Source organism: Branchiostoma floridae, chromosome 2 (assembly GCF_000003815.2).
Source record: "Branchiostoma floridae strain S238N-H82 chromosome 2, Bfl_VNyyK, whole genome shotgun sequence".
Taxonomy (NCBI): Eukaryota; Metazoa; Chordata; class Leptocardii; order Amphioxiformes; family Branchiostomatidae; genus Branchiostoma; species Branchiostoma floridae.
In genome coordinates, this window is record NC_049980.1 from 27,406,762 (window position 1) to 27,429,683 (window position 22,922).

At 41.0% G+C, this 22,922-nt stretch overlaps 5 protein-coding genes across 5 annotated transcripts in view; 4 read left to right on the top strand and 1 right to left on the bottom strand.

The window, feature by feature from the left end:
• LOC118406008 (kelch-like protein 42) overlaps window positions 1-22,922 on the top strand; it is a 266,342-nt gene that overhangs the window by 237,933 nt on the left and 5,487 nt on the right. The window lies entirely within an intron of this gene.
• LOC118406098 lies at window positions 3,326-4,361 on the top strand. The gene is made up of 2 exons (XM_035805965.1): window positions 3,326-3,616; window positions 3,820-4,361. The coding sequence occupies exons 1-2, from the start codon at window positions 3,404-3,406 to the stop codon at window positions 3,967-3,969; spliced, it is 363 nt and encodes a 120-aa protein (XP_035661858.1). The 5' UTR covers window positions 3,326-3,403; the 3' UTR covers window positions 3,970-4,361.
• LOC118406107 lies at window positions 5,107-6,830 on the top strand. The gene is made up of 2 exons (XM_035805977.1): window positions 5,107-5,397; window positions 6,597-6,830. The coding sequence occupies exons 1-2, from the start codon at window positions 5,206-5,208 to the stop codon at window positions 6,735-6,737; spliced, it is 333 nt and encodes a 110-aa protein (XP_035661870.1). The 5' UTR covers window positions 5,107-5,205; the 3' UTR covers window positions 6,738-6,830.
• Window positions 9,509-16,747, bottom strand: LOC118406060 (MAP kinase-activated protein kinase 5-like). Its single transcript, XM_035805920.1, has 10 exons — window positions 16,639-16,747; window positions 15,144-15,217; window positions 14,710-14,785; window positions 14,112-14,318; window positions 13,335-13,424; window positions 12,892-12,993; window positions 12,657-12,737; window positions 12,161-12,348; window positions 11,164-11,284; window positions 9,509-10,497 (listed from the first exon to the last, which is right to left on the bottom strand). Exons 1-10 carry the CDS (start codon window positions 16,672-16,674, stop codon window positions 10,363-10,365), a joined length of 1,110 nt encoding a protein of 369 aa, XP_035661813.1. The 5' UTR covers window positions 16,675-16,747; the 3' UTR covers window positions 9,509-10,362.
• Window positions 16,902-22,922, top strand: part of LOC118405999 (ubiquitin carboxyl-terminal hydrolase 30-like) — a 16,454-nt gene continuing 10,433 nt past the window's right edge. Inside the window, exons 1-10 of the mRNA XM_035805857.1 lie at window positions 16,902-16,976; window positions 19,174-19,312; window positions 19,601-19,659; window positions 19,837-19,951; window positions 20,264-20,361; window positions 20,638-20,688; window positions 21,100-21,147; window positions 21,745-21,805; window positions 22,221-22,312; window positions 22,572-22,631. Coding sequence (XP_035661750.1) covers window positions 19,207-19,312; window positions 19,601-19,659; window positions 19,837-19,951; window positions 20,264-20,361; window positions 20,638-20,688; window positions 21,100-21,147; window positions 21,745-21,805; window positions 22,221-22,312; window positions 22,572-22,631 — 690 coding nt within the window. The 5' untranslated portion in view covers window positions 16,902-16,976; window positions 19,174-19,206. The remainder of the gene's footprint in view (window positions 16,977-19,173; window positions 19,313-19,600; window positions 19,660-19,836; window positions 19,952-20,263; window positions 20,362-20,637; window positions 20,689-21,099; window positions 21,148-21,744; window positions 21,806-22,220; window positions 22,313-22,571; window positions 22,632-22,922) is intronic.

Here is a 22,922-nt window from a genome sequence, read left to right on the forward strand (position 1 = left end):
TAAACAGTTCTGTGAGCATAAACATAAGCGCTGAGTGAGAATAAGAGGCGGAAACAACAAAATCGTTGTTGTGTCAGAAATGTTACAGCCTCTATATTGAAGAACAAAGTACATGTTGAACTGAGAAACCGTGTGTACATTTATAACATTTGTGAAGAATTGTATATGACGAAAAGTTACCTTTTAAAAAGCTGTCACTTTGTGCAAACTTTTTCAACTTTTTAGTGGGAGAGAAAAATCTGTCTATGTGTGAGACCTTTTTCAACTCTTGTGTGAGAGAGAAAAATCTGTCGATGTGTGCGACCTTTTTCAACTGTTGTGTGAGAGAGAAAAATCTGTCAATGTGTGCGATTTGTTTCCACTGATGTGTGAGAGAGAAAAATCTGTCTGTGTGTGAGACCTTTTTCAACTCTTCTGTATGGGAGAAAATTCGTTCTATGTATACGTTTAATTTTGCGACACTTGGCCCCCAATAGGCGTGGGTTTAAAGCTTGTCGGTATAGACAATTCGAACAATGGAAGCGACGGCATTGCCATTGTATCTAACTACATTAGAAATCCTGATTCTATGATCGGATCTAGTCATAAAAGAGAGCCTGGTGTGAGAAATATATCCTGCTTGGTATTTCTTCGTGACCCGGTAAGCATCTTGTCTGCGCGGCGTTTCGAATTCCAAAGCGCTAGCGAGGGAGGCGCCTATTCGGTATGCACCGTTTCAAACCTGTCTCGAGACACTCCAGATATAAAATCCTACACGACCCGTACAGAGCCTTACAGTCCAACCACCAACTCTGCTACAGAATACTTAGAGACAAGCACCAACGGCACACGGTTGACCGATAAACCTAGTAGTAGTAGTACCACATTACCAACTGCAAAGGGAACGGCCTCTCTATACTTTTATTCACTACTCGGTTTGCCCTTCCTTTTAATTCTGACACTGGCGGCCTGCGTCTACAACGTAAGAACTGACAGGAATGACGCTCGAAATGGACCAGATATTACAGGCAGACGGCACCTTGCCCAGTCAGGTACAATCCTTACAACCACCAACACGATGTATGGAGAATCCAAACGGAACATGCCCAACTCTCGTACTGACTTGCCCCAACAAATCCTCCATCGCCGCTCTTCTGTCCTCTCCACTGACACGTACTCTGAAATAAAAGACGAGGACGTTTATGACCCGACCAGAACCCACACGTACGCCGAGATAAAAGACGAAGAGGCCCATGGCATGCCTGTAAATGCTGTAAGAGTCCAGAATAGCAAACTAAATGTCGCCACCACGTCACATGCTAGCCGTCAGTTTATCGATACCACAGATCTCATCAGCAATCCGATGTTTGAAAAATCCTCGGCTCAGCCTACCGATTGGGCTGGTCTAAAAGAACAACTAACCCACCGCCAGTCAACACTTTCCACCCACAGTTACTGCGAAATCGATGAAGAGGCGGTCTATGACCCGTCTTTCACCCACACCTACTCCGAAATCAGAGATAACTAGGTCAGTGCATTTCCGCGCCAAATGAGAACAGGAAACAAAGCGAAGAGGAACAGAGCGTCTAGAGTTTGGAGGGGGCGACGACGTGCGAAAGGACGAACAAGAAGACCCGAACAATGACGTCGTGACGTTTATGCTGCTGCCGCAGAGGTGGCACTCTCTCCGTCTGCAAATAAACAGGATAAACACCAGCAATACGACACGGGCCCGGAAAATAGACGGAGCTTTGCTTTATACTCAGCTGCGAAACAACATTGTACAGGACTGGAAAAGAAATAGAAATTACGCTTTTGATGAACTCGATGAATTTTTGTATGTAGAATGTGTGCTATATTTGTTGAATGTATTGTATTTTATAACCTAACAAGCAGATCTTGATTTTTGAGTTCTCGATAAAAAAAAGTATAAAGCAAAAACCTGCAGGTGTTAATTTATTTCGTAAAAATGAGTCACACACGAGAAAATGGAAAATGAACACCTTAGAGCGATTACAGGTGCAGGAAAAAAGAGAAATCCAAGGACTTAAGTACCAAGTCATGACAAGCCATGGACTTACTATAGTATCCTGGGACTGACGCAGGAAGTAGCCTGGATAAAATGGCCACCGCCGATTGATCCACCGCTGAAACCAACAGAGAAGCAGAAAAAAAAAAGAAATAGACTTCTGACCATCTAAATGATACAGCTTTCATTAACTGTCTTGAAGTTGAACAAATGGCAAACATTCAAGGGGCATGCAAGCTCATTCGGTGCGCGCAAATACAATTGTCGTTGTATATTGATGTTAGGATGGAGAATCCAAATCAAAAAGTGATTTTTGTCGAGCTGTTGTGGTTGTAGTAGTGAGTAATATGTTTGAATAAACAATCGTTACATGTTACTTGTGGCCACGCGACGTTTTTGTGGTGAGTTAGTCTTATTTCTTCCTACCGTCAATCGATCAATCCTACAGTACATGAGTTAAAGCATAGATAATATCAATAATGGGGAACGTTAAGGTGATAACTGCACTTGGAGCACCGGTGCGGCACTGCGGGGTCCGTTCACTGCGGTTATTTTCGCCCCTTACTTTTATAATTTAGATATTGTAAATGTAATATGTAAAAGTTTGATGAAAACAAAATACACAAAACGTAAGAAAATTTCTTCATCTCGAAATTCGTTGAGCAGTCTTTCAAATCGTTAGAGCCGTGGTCAGAATGCCAACTCCAGACCGTCTGACCCCGACCAAGCGTCGCTCGAGAACGTTTTCGGCAATATGCCAGGTTTGGAAAGTGTCAGGTTCTTACCCGCCCCCTGGCGGAAAACCATGATACTGAGCAAAGTTTCCCCGAGAAAAATAAATGAACCTGGCCAAGTCTGTTATCAAGTGACCTTTGTAATCGATACTCAACTGTATATTATTTTTTTACCTGCGTGAAACGGAGCCATTGCATAACCAACGTAGTGACTTCTGTTCTTTCATCACGGTGATGTCTATCGCATGATAACTACAGAACGCCTGGCGATAGATTGTTTTGATATTTGGTATGTGGGTAGGTCTATATAAGACAATAAATGCCTCGATTATAGGCTCCCTAGTATTACGTTATGGTACTGAAGCGGAACTTGGTGTCCTTTTTTTGTGTGTGTGACAGCTTGGTGGCATCTGCCCCCGGGTCTTACGTGTAGTATCATGGTCAGGCTCGGCGAGATGACAAAGTGCCGTGAATTGCCGTCATTTTTACTTTCGTTACCATTGTTTGTTTTTTGTCTGCACTATGACCACCTGTTAGTCCAGGACATCATACCTGTCACGTGACACACAGCAGACACATTACCTCCGCCAGTGAAACTTTGCAATCCTTTTGAAGTCTGTCTCTCAGGTTGTAGTATAAATTCACTTTCAAACTATTCAAAATGAGCGCCCAGAGAACGCAGAGCCGTGTCCGCTCCACTGCTGTACCCGGAGGAATACCCTGGGATAAGGAATTCCTGAAAAAATACCGAGTGGAACTACGGGACGGCATGACTCCAATCACCCTCAAACGTGTTCTCGACGACTTGCTGGCCTCGAAAGTCTTGACAGACGAAGAGGAGGATCTGATCTTGAACGATGGAAAAACCAGGAAGGTAGAACAGCGTTCGTGTTATTTTGACGTGGACAATTTGTATGACATTTACCATTTTAGCTACTGACCACAAATTTATGTTCTGCTTGAAACTTCATGTATCTATTTGTCACGCAAACTAAGATGGTTTTATTTAGTTTAATATTCATATTGCTCTGACATCTTACGGACTGCATGTTGATCTTGTGTAATCTTGTTATGCAGGACAAGATCAGAAATCTGCTTGACATCTTGCCTTCCAAGGGCCAAGGAGCGATCGCTCGCTTCAAGACCGCCCTCGCCCAAGTGGACGAGCCATCGTCACAGCTGGTAAAGAACCTTGACGCCATGGAAGCTGAAACTTCGCTGCGCTAAGGGACTTTAAAAGCGCCAATGTCTTTAGAACTGTGTGTGGTGTCCAGGGCGAATTGTTTGCTGTGAATTTTGCTGTGTTTTTAACCTCTCGACACCAACATATATTGGTGACATGCGAGCATTCTGTGCTTTGTTAACTGCATGATGATATTACTAATTTAAAATAATTCCGTCCCTGCTGCCCAGACTTTGGTCACACTGCCACTTTGGTCACGATTTTTTCACAGGCAACTCAGGTACAACTTCAATGTCGACAAACTTCTCAATAGCATTTTGGCTATATAAGAGATTGAGACTTTAGTGGAAATAAACCTCAACACATTTCTTGAGTACCAACAGTGCCTTTCTTGCTGAATCAGGTCGACTACATACATCAAACTAGAAAATGTAGGTTTTCTAGATGATTAGCTGGATGACTTCTTATTTACTTTACTTGTCATGTATTATTGTACCTGTTACGGTCATTGCACAATAAAGGTTTTATTCACTGATTGTCTACTTTCAGTTTCGATGTTTGTCACTGGTCTGCGTTTCCACACAAAGAGCTTAGGTCAACCGTGACGGTGTGCACTGCCACCCAGTACTCTGACTCACTAGGGAGGGGCGATCGCGCCGCGACCTCGTTGTATTTGTATAACTCTTGACTTCAAAAGTGGAATTTCATGTAGAAGTACAATTGGAAAGAAAAGAAAACACACAACGCGTACTGAAATCATTTCAAGTCTTAATCTATTCAAGGTCGCCGCCTTTGTGAACTGGGGGTGTAATGTCACTTTTATTCATCAATACTACTAGAAAAGGCTCACAAGATGTGTAATGTCCTGTGATCTTAAAAATATTCTTCATTCATAAAGATCAACCTACGACTTGTGTTTCTCTTGTTGACATGACGTCAACTGTTTTAATGTCCTAACGTCATATGGAGATCAACTTTCGACAATACATCATTCATCCCACATTCTCATCTCAGCTTGTTTTGGAATTTAACGTTTATAACACGAAAGAGAGAGACTGTAGAACGAAGTGGTGCTGGCCGTGAGACAGGGTATCATTCATTTCCCGTGATGCTTTGCAAAAAGTGAAAGCACTTCCAAACTCACTTCCGCGTTCGCCAGGTGAGGCAGTGCTACTGCCAAAGAGGCACACAAAGGGCATTATCAGTCCTTAAGAATAGACTTTTATATTAGAATGTGCCACAGCAAGGCTTCCAGACGCAGTTGATAACCGATAGTTAACATGGCTGAGAGTGGTGAGCTGGACGAGACGGTGGTGTGGAGCCGGGACTGTCTGAGGAGGCACCGGGTCAGGATCCTGGACAACATGAACGACGTGACCGTGCGGCAGGTTCTGGACCGACTCGCGGATAGGATGTCTGACGAGGAGCGGGAGAGAATCCTCTGTGATGGCCAAGTTGGCGTCACAACGAACGTAAGTCGTAAGTTTAATAGGGCGCGGTCATAGTAGGCCGTGCTATCGTCGTACGATAGGTAACTTCCGGGCATTTCGGAAGACAGTCCGACGTACGCGTAATCTACAAGATTCAATGTCTTCGTTAGTACACAAATACTGTTTTATATCCATGTCGGTGGTTGTCACAGCCTACTTCGTATGGCGTCTAAGTACAACGATCGCACGACCTACATGTATGTGACCGCGCCCATTACAGGCTCTCCTGCCAATGACCCTTCGGCCTGACCTTAAATAGCACTCTCATTGTATTGTTTAAGCTTACATGTAGCTAGGTTGGTACTTACTGCACTTGTGTCTAAATGATACTGGTTACAATGAGACCGTACTGCGCTCTCAGCATTGCGACTTAAAGCAGTTATGTGTAAACTTAGATTTTATGCTGAATGTATCGTACAAAATATTTTGGTGTGACTAGAAAAGACAAAAAAACACACAAAGCGCAGAAAGATCCATTGACTGACGATCTGTCAAGTTTGAGGTCGCAGAGGGAGCGCTATGAGAGGGGGTATGTATAAAAGACAACAGAATGGTTTAGAAAACATAACCGTACTGAATTCGAAATACAATGTAGGTGAACATGAGCGTTGGTCATCTGCTAGCTTAAAAATATGATTGCATTTCTCTTTCAGTACAAAGTCCAAATTATCACGAAACATTTGAGATTCATGATGCATCATGTAAAACAGCAATGTCTCGCCGGATATCTTGATATGGAATGCGGATTGACTCAATTGCCCCATGTGCCTTTATAGCAAAGGCTGTATACATTGGAGCTTGGATTATGGATATGGTATTTAATACCTTTCACGTCATCAGTTATTTATAACCCATTTCCACTTGGATGGAACTCTCACCGCTCTCTGCGACCATAATTTGACCGATGATCACTAAGCGAAAAGGATAGGACATAAAACGATTTTACGCTTAGGATGTTTGTTTGGTCATGTTTACATTTTGTATGATATACCGGTAACCCTGAGTCAATGGTTGCACATATCTGATTTAGGATAAGTAGCAGTGAAAGCGCAGTGCGTTCGCCGTCTAGCGGAAAAAGGACCCAATGATTTGAACATAACAATGTTGTATCAAAAAGTCCAACAGTAATCTACTTTCAATCAATATTTACATAACATCATGTGATTCATCTTCGTTTCCAGGACAGGATACGGAACCTGTTGGACACCCTCCCCACCAAAGGGCAGCGAACCATAGACGCCTTCAGACGCGCGCTATGGGACTGCGAGTGTCGATTCCTCGTCACAGAGATAGACCAGATAGAGAAACAGAGAGAAAGTTAGAAACCACGGAACCTCGATAGTGATAATGGAACACTTAAAGGAGTCCTGTACTCCACAAGGTGGTGATAGATATTCATTTTAGGAAGTAAAATCTGCCTCACACCGTACGATAAAATACCCTCTTGTTAATTATTGTTAACGTTTTACTTAATGATTGTGAGAGGCCGGCCCGATTGCTCAAGGGTGCTTTTATATGAAATGTCCTTTTGATAGAATGTTGTTACAGGTTCACAATGATTCTATGGTAATTGAATGCAAACTGTAATAAATACATGTAGCTAATATGCATGTCACGTTCTTCTACAACGTGATACATGATTCTTGTACTGCATGCCATGCTGGAGGTTGTAGTAAAGTGTGATAGAAAACTCCCTGGTACATATCAGCACTTAAGACACCTGTGCATGAGGTACATTGGTCCTCAGGCTAGTGGGTAACGGCTCATTTTGGATACTAAAAATAAAAGACGGACAAGAAATAGAATAAATGACACTGGCATGAGACAGAATTCTGGTGTATTTGAAAGTAACAAATTTAAAGAAAATATTACAAAATGTCCTCATAATGTAACTAGTCCAGTACGGTATGGTACTTTTGACATCTCTTCTCGGTTAGATATGGAGACATAACACAGTAAAATAACGTCATGTAAAAATCTCTGTGTAAGTATGCATTTTTCTCAAAGAGTTTACATCAACAAGTCTTTACATTAGTAAGCTAAAACACAGGTTTGCTCAATAAATTCTCATTAACAATCTTAGTAAAAGCAACAAAAAGCACCATGTATATGTATATCATCCCATAAACACTTCCAAGGAAACATACAGGATGGACGAAAAACACAAATTTACAGAATCTTTGTTATCTTACATTAGTAATACCATGATATTGCTTCATAATGATTAGTTAGCTACACGAACTTGCATATAGATTCTCGTGCTCCTGAATTTCCAACCAATTCTTCTTCTTTTACCATCATCTGTGTAGTCTTTGCAGCATTTATACTCTCTATATACATTGTAGTGTCTGTGCATAGAGGAAAAGTGAGGCATTATAATGTGAGAGGTGCATAAAAATGTGCTGCGTAGTACCAAGCAAAGATTTGCTTCAACAGGTCTGACCTTAATCACTTTGAAACTGTCTGTAGGTGACCATGCATATGTATGACGGCAATCAGAAAAAAACACACCAGTAAGACCTTCCTCTAAACATCAAGACAAGACAGGCAACAAGAGAGTAATTAATAGTGGACCACAGCTACACACTTAGGCTAGTTGTCAGATTTCATATGCCTGGAAAATGCAACATTCTCTGAGTGTAGATCTTGGCTTTTCAAGGTGTATGATATATGTGTGTTTATGTGTTTGTGTGTGTCAGTCTGTGTGTGTGTGTGTGTGTGTGTGTCTATGTATGTGTGTGTGTGTATAGATATAATATTCATATATAGGCACTACTCGTGAGTCAGCATGGTTAAGCATTGCTAATGCTAATAGAATCACATATGTTAAGAGCATGTGCTGTGTGCAGCTTAATTTGGTAATTGTTAGATAAAAAAAGCTCCAAGCTGGCAATCTGCCTATCAACTAGTAGTTAATCTTGAATATGCAACAGACTTCTTGTGCCAAAATTGCACACCATGTCTAGCCTGGTATCCGATATCCAGCCGCATCATAGCTCCAGAGTCTATTTTGTCCGCTCTGCAAATGCAGACAAGGATACCAGTCTATCATTTACTGCATTAATACACAAACTCCAATACTGAAACCTAAGGTTATGCAAGCAAAAGATTGACACGCACGTGTCTCTTATAGAAACACTGTATAACACTGCTAGCATTTTCTTCTTCATATTGCATTAAATTTTCACACTTGCAAGAGCTAAACTTTTAGCAATTAAGCATTGAGCTACAATGTTTCCATACTTGCAATCTCAAAACATTACTACACTCTGGTTTGTCTAATAAGAATTCTTTCTTTTGTTCTCAATGCAAAGTGTATATATACCTTGCTATTAGTTAGTAATAAGTTTACACACTATTTCTGTACACAAAGTAAAGTCTATATAAGAATTCTTTCTTTTGTTCTCAATGTAAAGTGTATATATACCTTTCTATTAGTTAGTAATAAGTTTACACACTATTTCTGTACACAAAGTAAAGTGCTTACCAACAGGCATCTACATCGGCCCATCGACAATCCCTTAACAGAGACGGGCAGAGACGGGGGCTGATACCAACTGCCGGGAACCTTTGACCCATTGCTGACAACACGCTTCCACTCAGTTCAGTTAGGGGTCAAACAGACTTAAGGATCAGGGGACTGACCAAGAGCTAGTTGGTATATAGTGCTTTAGTTTGTATACTGATAGTGTGTAAATCTATTTCATGTTTAATGCCATCACGCATGAGCCTTCATATTCATCTAATGCTGGTTCACCTTTATCGGAGGGTAACCTATATTCGTTGTTTGTAAGAAAAAACGTATCTAGGGATATGCAGTCGACAGACAGCGGTTTCAAATCGGAACATTTTGAAAATACTGCAAATTTGAAACCACTGTCCGCAGACTTAATACTCCTAAATGTGCTGTTTTTAAAGACAACGGATAAAGGTTACCCCACGGATAAAGGTGAACTAGTGTTACATCTCATCGAAATGAAATTCAAGTGAGAATACACTGCAATGGCATACAATCATGCAGATTTCAAACAGGTTTTGTAAAGCTACATTTGGCAATTCTATGACAGTATAACATGTACCACAGTAATAAAGCCAGCATCCAAGTAATCTTTTCCAGATATCTTGCCGAAAAAAAAAACACATCATCATGATCAAATTTCACTATATTTTTGCCAACCATGCAGTTGCTGGTCAAATATTAAGCCTGTTGTTCTCTGCCTTTTAAAGAAAAAGCTCACTATAGTCTCAATAGCATTCTGCCTAGTATACAACAGAACTGCTCTGTGATAGTCATAGCTCCTTCTTTTAACTAATCATGTCTCTGTAGCTCAACTCATAGCAGCTGAACAGTTGTGCTTCTTCTAGTTCCAATATGCTGGTAACACTGGGAAAACCCGGTTCAATCGTGGGAAGAGCATCTTGGTTTGGGCAGCTGCACCTGTCTTTTGTAAGGGAGGTAAAATGGTCATTCTGTGTTCAAGGAAGTGCTTTGTCTATAGCTAGGGAAGGGCCAGCAACCCCTCCCTACAAAAAAGACCAGTCTATTGAAATAGCGAGATAACTTATGTTGACCTGTGTGCCACCTGAGGCACTGCAAGGGTCTAAAGGAATGAAATCACTACATCTTTATATATCATGTCAGCAGCTGCCAAAGCTAACCAGGATGGTACCCAAGATATCAAACAGTATTTTACACATCAATGAAGGTTAGGCAAAGAGGTAATAGTAATACGATGTGCCAAACAACAGTTACTCAATCAACTGGAAATGATTTTGGGAACGGTCAGACGTTTTGGACAATTTATGGACCCAATCACTAATGAAAGACAGCCGATGCTGTCTAAAACGTCTGACCATTGTCCAAAACATATCCAGTTACTTGAGTACTATTAGTGTCATTTTGCAAACTGTACTTTCCTCACCCCCTCCCCAAAGAGAAGACCTGGGCTAGCGCGCTTTCAGTCTCTTCTTCAGGATGGGGTTTTCAGCTGACTTGAGGGGTTTGAGCTGGAAGCTTGTGTCTGGTGTCCTCATCGCTGTCAGCTGCTGGGCGTGCGCATGCATCACCTCGTTCAAGGCATCCTGGGATATGGGAGAAAAGAATTATGGGATATGGAACATGGATCCTGGGCGGCAAGCACATCAGATGTAGGAATATCTATTGCAGTGCAAAACACAATAAAAAAATTTTTGAGGCCTTAAATTTGTAGGTCCTGGTCAGGAGTAAATCATGATTTCAATAGTCCAGACTTACATGCACTACTCTAAACTGACACTACTGTAGCCAGCACAGGCACCAAAATCAAAATCAATCACCTTTCTCCTGAAAATATTTTTCGGAATCAAGCCCAGTTGTCTATAATACATTGTATTTCTTTTCCAGCATTGATGAAGGTATAAAGATATACAGGTACCATTATAATTTATAAGAAAAACTTTTAAGCTGGATTTTGCAAGTTTTGATATGATTCTGTAATAGTAAATTGTAAAAGATAACAGTTGCTCCAGCAACTTTACAATCTATCCAATTGCTTAAGTTACTGGTACAAACAATTATCATGTACCTTGCATCTTTCCAATTATATTTTGCTATAACATTTGGGCCAGACTTACATACATGTAACGTCTAGGATCTAGGACATTGGATGACAACATTTTCCAGAAACAGGCAAGTCTAACCTTCTGCAAACCTATAACGTAAAACCCTGACCATGGAACACATCAATGATGATACATCTTGACACTTACCTTGTCCTGCATGATGGCAGGGGACAGCAATGCTAGTTCAGGGGCCTCCTCCCCTAGGAGCCAGGGATGGTGAATAAACTCCTGCACTGTCATCCTCTTCACTGGGTCCACTTCCAATAACCTGTTGGGAAATGCAAATGCAAGTTATACTGTAAATGCAGAAATGTTCGTGGTGGATTAATGTTCGCGGTTTTCCCGGTGACCACTTCACCGCAAACTTAAAACCACCGCGAACATTTTTCTATAATGGAATTAGACTGCAGTCTATGTTGTTACCGCGAAATAATAAAACCACCGCAAAAAGTCATTTTTCCCGCCACCACAAAATTAAATCCCCACAAACTTAAATGCATTTACAGTATGTGGACATCACATCAACATATTCTGCATTATACTGTGACAGTGTCCTGTGCAAACTGATTCTAACATTGATATGTTGTATATATTATGATTTATAAACAACAGATTTGCAGGTACATGTAATGTTAGGTATCTTATTTCTCAATCAAAAGTCTAAAGTCTAAATATATGTCTGAAAAAAAGTTGCATGTTAGTCAGGGCTTTCAGACTGCCAGATGTATTATTCTTTATGATCTACCACGCCATGTGCCTGCTAAGCTGTAAAGTGCAGTTACACTGGCTAGTATATAAATACATGTACAGATGAGACTGCTGATTTCTATCAAATTGGTACATGTACTACATTGTGTGCCTGGGCATGGCATTGGAAGGCATAACCCATCCCTCTCCTTTCACTGCCTCTTACCTCTGCAACTAAAGTCAGGTACCCATTTTACACCTGGGCAAAGTGAGGGAAGTTGACATGTGTTAAGTGACAAAGGCACAACACTGGTGGTATGTCAGGGGATTCGAACCCTGGACCTCTGGGCCAAACATCCTAACTGTTAGGCCAACATGACACACCAGGAGTTATACAAACAAAGAATTTTAACCATGGAGACCAGGAATTATGTGTTTGCATATGAATTGTCAGCACCTCTGTATGACGTCCTTGGCCATGCCTGACACCATGCTCCACTCGTTCTCCGGAAAGCGATACTCTCCCGCCATGATCTTCCGCTTCATGTTGGGGGTCATCTGTTTGCTGGGGGTCTCGGGGAAGAACGGGGGGTAGCCACACAGCATGATGTAGATGATCACACCCACCGACCACATGTCACAGCTCTGAGAGTGAAAAACAGCCATGATTTGCAATCTATTAATAGTATATCACAAATTATTTGATTAGAATTGCCTGCAAACTCATCAATGGACAGATGGAAGGATGCATATATTTAATAACTGCAGGAATGGGTGGTATTACAGCAATAGACTAGATTGCATTTAATAGATGGTTCTATGTAATTTACATGTATATATATATATAAGAATATAGATATACCTAAGAAATATTAAGTTGTTCATGCATTGTATATAGTTTTTTAGTTAGAAAGGTCACAACTGACTGAAAATTGTAGTGAAAATATAGAAACCTTATCATAGGTGTAGGGTGTCCCTGGTGGTGTCTTTAACCCTGATCTTTCCAGTCTCTGCTGTTTCTGAGCTTCTAAAACCTAGAAATTTACACAACAACAAAAACAAAATCAATCAATCAATATCATTGATTGATCTATTGATCTTAAACAACAGCAAATATGTTACACATCATCTGAGGAAATGAAAACTCTGGACAGCAAAGTGCTGCATTAGGTAAACTTTCATTCTCACCTGAGGTGCAACATAGTAGGGAGTGAACTGTGGAGTGACAAGGCCTATATCCTCCTTAGCAAACCCAAAGTCTGCCAGCTTGATGGTCACATTCTGTAGGTCCTGAAATAAAATTTGGACACATTGATGAGATAGATACTAAATTGTTGTTTTTTCTGGACATCTAATAGATTTTTATTATCATTAGTGACAACTTAAGACAGAAAACTGAAAACCTGACTCCTTGAAGTATTATGCACATAAGCACCAAGAAGCTCATTACATCTTAATAGACTAAGTATAACCCTCCATACACCCAAATTTGTCATCTAACCATTAGCAAGTAGATACTGATGTACCATCTTTACTGTGAAATGTTTGTAATATTCAGTTGGGAAATTTACTGTTTGGAGGATTGTTCAGCCGGCCTAAAATTGAAACTTCTGTAGATAGACTAAACCTACCTCAGATTTCTCCTTGAGTAACAAGTTTTCTGGTTTCAGGTCTCTGTGGGCAATGTTGAGGGAATGACAGTGGCACACAGCAGAAACAATCTGTAAGACAAAGAAGGATGTGCTATTAATTCACTCACTCACTCACTCATTAATTTTGTGGTCTACAGAATTCCTTTAAAACAATAGTATGAGTAGGGTGAATGTTAGAAGAAGAATGTTCATAAACCTATTGCTACTGACGGTTCGATGGCAGTTGGAATTAGCCACGATTCTTTTTAGATTTGCTCAGTCCAAGGCCAAGAGACAACTTCTGGGCCCGGAAGTAAGTTCAAGTTCCTGGAACAGCATCTCTTCTCCTTACGTCATATACGTGGAACTTCTCAAGACGTGTTTGACCCAATGGCAATGAGGACTAACTTACGTCTTACCCATATAAGAGAATCAGGGGCTATCTACAAGACTAGTACGCTACTAGGGAACATACTTGTCTGTCATTTAAGTTGTCTTATAGGTACCAAACTTTCAAAGTCTGAGAAACTTGAACTTGTCCTCTGAACTAAATGTTCACCGTGGCAGCAGGTGCACGTAAAAAAAGTTGACGAATTATTTATCATCCATAAAGAGTTCACTCTACAGGCGTCACCATGAAAACCGTGAACATGAAAGTCTAAAAAAACAGGTTTTTCAGTCCCTATGCCATTTAGACCAGTCCTACTAATCTAGACCCGGACCAGAGTTTACCTGTTTAGTGATGGCTGCAGCCTTCTCTGTGAATTGTGAGTTTACCTGTTTAGTGATGGCTGCAGCCTTTTTCTCTGTGAAGTGCTTCTCCCTGATGATCTGATCAAACAGCTCTCCCCCGTTCATCAGCTCCATGACGACCAGCAGGCGACTCCTAGCGACGGCCTCCCGCGGGAACTGCACACTGTTGCAGTAGACATCGTAGATCTGGACGATGTTGGGGTGGGGGCAGCACCGCTGGTGTAACAACACCTGATCAGAGACAGGGACAAAAATCAAGTCATATTATTATAATTAATGACTATCTTTGTTGCTTGGCCAAAGTAAGTAAGTAAGTTGTTGCAGCAATGATTTATCTTGAACAGATAATGTTATTAAAGTCAACCCGAATGCAAGTATGCTTTATATTGAAAAATATGCTAAGGCTAGTAAGAGTTTGGAACTACCATTCTTTGAATAGCCTCAATCTTAACACATCAAAACTAGTTAAAGAGAAATTTATTATGCAAACAGCCAAAGTAGCTACTATGATACATGATGTCAATATCTGTGGAAAGCCAGGTACTTGTCTTTACAGGATGATGAGAACTCAATCAATACTTTGTCATCAATACTTTGTCAGAGTGACTGTACATCCACCTACCTCAGTCCTGGCCTTCTTACTGTCTACCAGACATTTCAGGGCATATTTCTCTCCTGTGTTCCTCTTTACACACAACCTGGGGGACAGTCAAAACATGGCAGTCAGTAAAAGTAGAGTTTCCATCACCAATGCATATATGGAAGATTGCTAGGAGGTTATGAAGATAAAAGTTCAAACCATTCATAACATGGCGCTCTACATGACCAGGGTATATAGATTCTGAACTGTATTGTTGTTTAGGAAGTCTGAAAACATTAAAAGACAGTGAATGAAAGTTAATTGCTTTGGCTCATTTCAACTTGATAAGGGTCAGAGGACAGATCGAAAGCTTGTTGGTGCTTTTTTTGTGCACGGATATAGATTAATAGAGTTAAAAATTGTAACATGATGAAAGACTATGGTGTTAAATAGACATAAAATGTCTCCCAGCCCACCTGACAGGCCCACTGACTCCTGTACCCAGACTTTTGCGCCACAAGACCTCGTAATCCTCCACAATAGATGACGACTGCGAAGAGAATATAGTATATGTCAAATAAAACCTGCAGTACCATACCAAGCTGCTAGAGAGCCAGAAATCTACTCATTTTCAGGTCTCATCAAGACCTACCCACATACCAAATATCGATACAATCCATGTAGGCGTTCTCGTGTTATGGTGGTCTTCTACAAACACACACCCACACCCACAAATGCTACCGAAAATATAACCTTCTTGGCGAAGGTACTATAGCTAGTAAACCTTGATGCAATATAGTACTACTAGTTATTAGTAGTGAAAAATTACGTGAAAAATTAATCTGCAGGCAGGTCTGAGTACTACTAAATGTACATGTGCAAGACATTATCATGTAAAAATGTTAGCACATAAAGCTTCAACTTGAAATTGTAAATTTAAAGCTTATACAATTGTGGCTGAACTGGAGCGCATCATGGATCAATGCCTGTTCTGTTGTCACCTGCTGACATCTGACTTCCTGTGGGACAAAGCTGCCATGTTTTGCCTGGAACGCCAATGGTTCTGAGGTTGTAATTTGATTATGATTGGTTGCTTTCTGGCTGGTCTGTCCTGTTATGTATTCAGGATTCCATTTAGCGTTCCCACATCTAAAATTGTGGTTGATTGGCTCCCTTATGAACAGTCTGTCAAAAACTAAACCAATTTTGTCTCATTTGACCATGAATTAATATCTAGATATGTTTGGTCTATGTATCTTGATATTTAAACATATAGAATATGACCATAACTACTATATTGTAGGGGGAAATTATTTCAATAGCCGATATGAGCCAGATGGTCAAAAGGGGGCGTTGCCAACAATTATGCATGCAGATATAGATTTTGTAGTTCATACCCATAGCGTTATAATAAAATAAAGCTAATCTTACATAAAAGTTAGAACCGAATTTCAATGTTAAAATCACAGCCTAACGGACAAATTGGAAACTTCGCGACCGGATATAAGCCTTCACCAGCCGGTCTCAACCGGCAGCACACACCTCCCGTAAGTAAAAAACTGTGACTCAGAAAACGGAACAACATTCCAGATGCACAGTTTCGGGAAGGGAACATGAACTGGAGGAGGGGAAAAGGGACCCCCAAAAGTAGGTGAAAATCAGGGTTTGATGACATGATATATCAGCGTGGCTACTGGCGGTCACGGCCGAACCCAAACAACTACATGACAATGACTCATACACTCAAGACTGGATCAGATTTCTATGGCTTGACCGACCGGCCGGCACAGTTTACGTTACAATGCAGCTATTTCTTGGGCCCTGGATTCTGATCCCTTTTAGAGGCCGAACTAACCCTGTACACTCTCGACAGCTACCTTTCCCAATGCCGATGACCCACTGGAACGTAATAACCAAATGGCAGTGACATCTGACCGTAAAAACAGTCATAACAAACCGTATTTTCCTCACCTTTATGACCATGTTTGGCTGGACACTTTCATCCATTCTGGGGCTCTGTCGGGTCAGAGGTTATGCGGCGGTTCTATCAAGTAGGCATATTTTGATAATAATAGAATAATTATTCTACACACAACATATCAAGTGAATAAATCAATATTCTTGTTACAATGTAATATTTGTGAATATTAGTCTATAATTGCTATTTGTTCCCAATTTATCTATTTTAGATCTAAAATCTGATAGTAATGATTGCATACCCCCCTATCTGATGAATGTAATGTTCCGCAACAATAAGCAATTCGCGAGGTGATGTTGTGGTTTACAGAAGACCGAGCGCTGCGTTAGAGGTGAGGAGGTTTATCGCTTTTCTCGGTGAAGTGGGTTTGCCATGGCCACTTTTATGACCCAAACTGCATGACTGGAAGCAAAGGAATCTTGAAGCATTGGAATTTATCGCTGAAACCCACCGGGTTGCTTCTGTTAGCGGCACAGACGGGCTTTTCTGACGGTGTGAAGAAATGATGCCGATAGATGACGTCTGTTCAAACATGGCTTCACGCCGGAAGAAACGCCGCCGCACTTGGCTGAACACATTACATATCAGACGGGCTCTAGTCTAGGACTGAGTGGTGCCGTATCTTCATCGTCTGGGCTTTGACGTACGTCAGGAAAAAGCCTCACGTGCTCGCCGAAGCTTAGTAGCCAACAAAACAAACCTTGAGGATGCAAAGAATTTTGCCCAGTCAGCATGTTAGTTCTGGCAGGCTTTGTTGTTGTATGACGTCATTTTCCTCCTGGCATCCTCCCTCAGCCGAATTAGGTGCTCCAGGCATATGACTGCTCTGCCCCTGTTATGTTTTCCTTTAACATAAAGATTGTATACTATAGAATGATAGCCAACTTGTACATTTGAATTGTTTATTTTTTGTGGCATCCATCTGTCTTGGAAGACAATGGTAGGCAGACAGGGTGGGTTTTAAGGCGACCCGTCTGCCTGGCATGTACTTGGTTTTTTTAAGGTGAAGGAGGGGTGTGCACTTCCTTCTCCACCCTCTCATCTACTGGCGCAAGTCCTAGTACAGGGGCAACTGTATGCAATGTGTAAGACAGCCCCAGCAGATGCAAGTTGGTTGTTTGGAGTTTCCGTCTCCTAGGAGGACTTCCGACCAAGGATGCAAGGGGTTCCTCCTACCCCTGACTCGTGTGTCATGGCGGGTGCGCCATGCCCAAACATGCCCCTATGGCCTGTCACTGCCACAAAGGACTGTCACTGCCACTAGCTGCAGCTAGGTACTCATTTTCACCTGAGTTAAGCGAGGAAAGTCGTGTTAAGTGCCTTTCCCAAGGGCACAAGATCGGTGACACTGCAGCCGGATTTGAACTCAGGACCTCTTGACTTGGGTCTGAGACCAATGCGCTGCCAATTGTGCCACACGATCTCACTTTATGTACACCTGGTATTACAATGCAATATAGCATATTTTAGGATAACATATTATAATCTAAAGAGTTCAATTAAGTTTAACTTCAAGAATAGATTGACATGTATTATCATCAATCCCAATGAAGAAAAGTCTGCTTTGTACCAACCAAATGATTAGATCACATCAGGAGGGCTGTCTCCAGCTTAACATGTATTTTCTTTCCGTCCCAATCATTGTCTAGGAGCAAAAGTCGCAGATTTTTGTCGTTAAAACTGTCATTTTAAATCTTTGATAAAAGCTCCTTGATCTAACTTATTCTAACAATCTAAGCTTTCAAAAATACATTTTCTAATTCATGCCATTAGGTTCAAATGTTTTTGGATGGAATCTGAAATTCTTGTTCATTCAAACAAGCCAATGTCTATTCTGGGGTGGAGGGATGGCTGCCAGAGATAGACCTGTATGATTGTACATATGACATGGCTTCATTAGCCATTAAATGCCACAGATGTGCAGGAGAAGAGTAAGCCCAGCCTCTATAGTATATGTCTGCACAGTCATGCCAGTATCACTCAATCCCCCATGGACTGCCTGGCCTCTTCTCAAAGCTCCCACAACCATCAATTTAGCAGGGAGGATCATGGCAGTTATCATCATGGCTCGGGCATGGACACAGATTTGTGCAGGAAGGGTCATTCGTGATTGAAGATGCTCAGTGTATAGTCGGCTGTTACCTCAATACAGGACAAGCAGGGTAGTAACTACATAGGCTGTAGCTGAAGGTCAATTATTATTACCCCAGATACTTGACTAGAACAGATATTACTTTGTTTGCCATTCTAGTAAGGTCCAGTTTGTATTGGTTTGAGGGTTACTGAGAGGCATGAAAAGGGTAGTCTGAGAATATAACGTTGGGACAATTCGGCTCTGGCTTGTCATATATCCAAAATTGTCTCTTTATTTAGCTTACAAGTTGTGTTCAACTGTGAAAGCTCTTTTCCCCTGTCATGGATAACAGCTTACACAATGCACATAAATATTTCTGCAGGAAAAAAGCTACATTTTCCTAACTGCTGCTATTTGCTGATACATGTATGTAAGTTTGTGACCTTTCTTACAGAAGAATGATCTGAGCGTGTAACGAAGAAAAAACATGGATCCACAGCAGTGGTGCATGCTGGGAGGTTCAGCAGCTGCTGTGATAGCAGGGGTGTATGTGCTCTGGGGACCTGAAAACAAGGGCAGGAGGCGCAAGAAAGGTAAAGTCTCATCTGAGACAAAAAAAGCTGTCTAAAGGTCACAAAATACAGCAATTGTATGCTTCGGTCTATGCTATTTTTTATTTGTACAAATTGGGAAAATAGAAATCAATAGAATCTAAAGTGCATTTCTCACTGTACTATGTGTTACTTAATATAATGATAACTTTCTTAAATCATCAATGCTGCTTAAAGCCACTTTGTGGTAGCATGTCCTAATTGCCTTACAAGTTATGAGATAGGCACACATTGAACAAAAGATATGTTATTTTATCTCTGTTTGCGCAGACCTGCCCCCAGGACTACTGAACCTGGGGAATACCTGCTTCATGAACGTTGTACTCCAGGTGGGCTGAAATATGTACTTTTGATACCCTCCAGGCTGTCTCTAGGCCTGTCCCTCTTTTCTGTTCAGGAAATTTTTGCTTGTTGTGACAAAGATAAATTTCATGATTGATAAAAAAATGTGGCATATCCGGTATAAGTTAAGACCTGTATGATGTTGTATCCCTCCCTCCCCCCAGAGCCTGGCTGCCTGCCCCTCCTTTGTCCAGTGGCTGGGGGACTTTATCGACGCTCACATCAGTGATGAGAACTACACCTCCTACCTGGCCTATACTATGGTCAGGGTCATGAAAGGTCAGTCACCTTTAACCCTCAAATCAGAAGTACATAAACCACACACACATAGACACATATAGACATACACACAGACATACAGACACACAAACACAGAGAAGTGAGAGAGAGAGAAAATTCACCTTTGAGGTTAACCCTGCTTAAGCACACACAGACACAGATGCCCACAGCACACAGACATACAGGCACACAGTCACAACACACAGACACACATAGTCACAGACACACAAACCCAAAGTAATCCCAAAACATTACTCAAAGACTCATCTTTGTATTGTGAGTATTCATGTTGTTTAATTTATTCATCCACAGTATTGACCAACCAAGCCATAGTCCCTGACCCCTTCAGCCCCGTGGAGGTCCTGGAGGCACTGAGGGCCAGGAGATGGGTCATCTCATCTGAGGAACAGGTAGGGTGCATCCAGTACTTCACTTAGCTCTTTCCAAATACATCATCATTGTACATTGTGCAATAGTGAAGAACATCCCATTTTGGGGTACTTTCTTTTCGAAGCTCAACATTGTGTTCTGATTATTAAAAAAATTGAATATGTCATATGTTCAATTTTAGTCTACAGCTGCTCTAATGTTTAATGTGGCAACCATGGTGGATTTAGGACTAAATTCAGAAGAATTTACCCTGACATTGGAACATGATGGTTAAATCTGCTTTTCTTCCCCTGCAGGATGCCCATGAGTTATTCCAGGTGCTCACATCAACACTGGATGAGGAGAAGGTAAGAATCTGGTCCTGAAATTTTCCTTACCGGAATTGACTAATTTTAGTCAACATTCTGAACTTTGAAGCCGATCTACATTGTACCTTTCTTACATGTAGTAGTGCACGGCCTTCATGTAATGATTGGCAGAGGAAACAGGAGGCAGCAATGCACTCTCCTTCTGTTTGCCTTTTATTTGTTAGCTTGTAGTGAAACTTGGCTTGAAGACCAGCAGTACACAGTGCACATAATACACTAACAAAAAATATTTCATATGTGTGGTGTTGCTATAGTATCTTCAGTAATTCACATTTGGGCCCTGACGGCTTTTGGATATTGATATTGTGAATTATCAACTTGATGATGTCTACTTCTATCTTCATTATGTGATTGTAGAGAACCAAAGTTTTTTTTTTTTTTCCAACACAGACTACTCCTCCCTCTGTGGTGTCCCTGTTCAACATAGGGCTGCTGCAGGTAAGAGGATCATGGTTGTACAGCATAGAAATAAGCATCTTATCATCACAAGTCATTGGTATCAAGAACATTGGACAATGTGCAATATATAGCCAGTAGGTATATACATGAAGGTGTTAAGTGACATTTTAGTTTCACTCACTTTGGGTTTATTTGTTGTCTAATTGGTACTTACCCTAGACCTTATTCAATTTGGTACTGCAAGAATGACATTGCGTGCTATCAGTTGAACAAGAAAATGCAATATTCTAGATTACTTCTTCCTTCTTGAGGTTTCATATACATGATTGTGTACATGTACATAAATCAATTGTTTGCTGGCATCAGTTGCTGATACATGGTCGCTACAGACAGTTTTCAACACTGGGCGTAACAGTATGAATAACACAATAATTCATCAGGCATGCACATAAAACCAAGACTACATTATTCAATATAATTAAACTTGCACTTCTGGGCTTAGGAATTGTTGGGAGCCAGCCAAAGCTTACAAAGCCAGACTCCAGGCTAACATTGCTCAGATGTGTCTGTAATTTGAATGTAACATGATTGCTGTGAGGTGTGATCTGACTGATACATGTACACTACTGTCAACAGCTGGAGGAGAAGTTCTGTGAAGGAGGAGGGAAAAGGGACCCTGCTGTAACCAGGGCAAATGGTAAGCATCAAATAAAGCAGATTTTTTTACTGTGGCTTGCAAAAATTCTTCTATATGTCTACTAGGTAATGCCTAATAATGCATATAGCAACATTATAGCTGGATGCCATCGTAATTATGTAATTTCCAATTAACACCTTGCCAGGCAGTTTGCAGGAACAGAACATATTATTAAAAGTCAGCAAACACACAAAATGTCAGAAAAATTAGTCAAGAGCATAATTTGTTTGTTTGTTTGATAATCATAAACCCTTTTATTTTTCATTCCTACATATAGCTCTGGCACACAAATGTGATGCAAGCATTTTCTGGGGTCTTTTTATATACTCCCCTTTCCAACTGCAATGTAGTTTCTCTAATGTAGTTGAGAAAAAATAACCATATATAAGTCGACCATTGTTTTTTTTTTCTGCAGGCTTCCTGCCTCCCCTGTCCTACTCTGGACAGGACCATCCCTTCAAGGGTCTGTTGGCCAGTCAGCTGAGATGTAAACAGTGCTGGCACAAGGTAAGGCATAGTCTATCTCACACGACTTAAAAACACACTGTCAGTAAAAAGGAATTTACTTGACCAGTTAGAAGTCTGTTAGGAGTTTGAATTTTCAGGTTATGAATGTCAGAACATCCAGAGAAAGAGCTTGATAAAGCCTATATCAATATTCAAAAATAAAACTGTTACAGTTATAAAGAATGTCTTAGGTTTATATCTTTACTGAGATAATTCACACAACTTTATTTCATGTATACTCCACTTATTTCTCCTTCAGTGTCCAGTGAAGTATGATCACTTTGACAGCCTGTCACTCAGTCTCCCAGCAGATGAACTGGTAAGTAGATAGAGTTGATCACAACTAGCTATGGCTAAACAGTCTCTGTGACAATCTCTCCCACATAGGGCACATCATTCTGTAAGCTGACTGTCGCAGAGATCTATTCTCTCGATCCGCTTTACTTCTGCCATGCGCATCAGTCTAGCTTCTTCTTATTTCAACTGCCTGGACAGTACTAGTGTGCATCTCCTGCTGGATCTGTCATTTGCTAGCCTCCATAGCAGGCTCTCTATGGCCTTTTTTTGGCTCTTTTGCTTTTGTACTGGGTCGCTGATTGCTGGCCTCTCT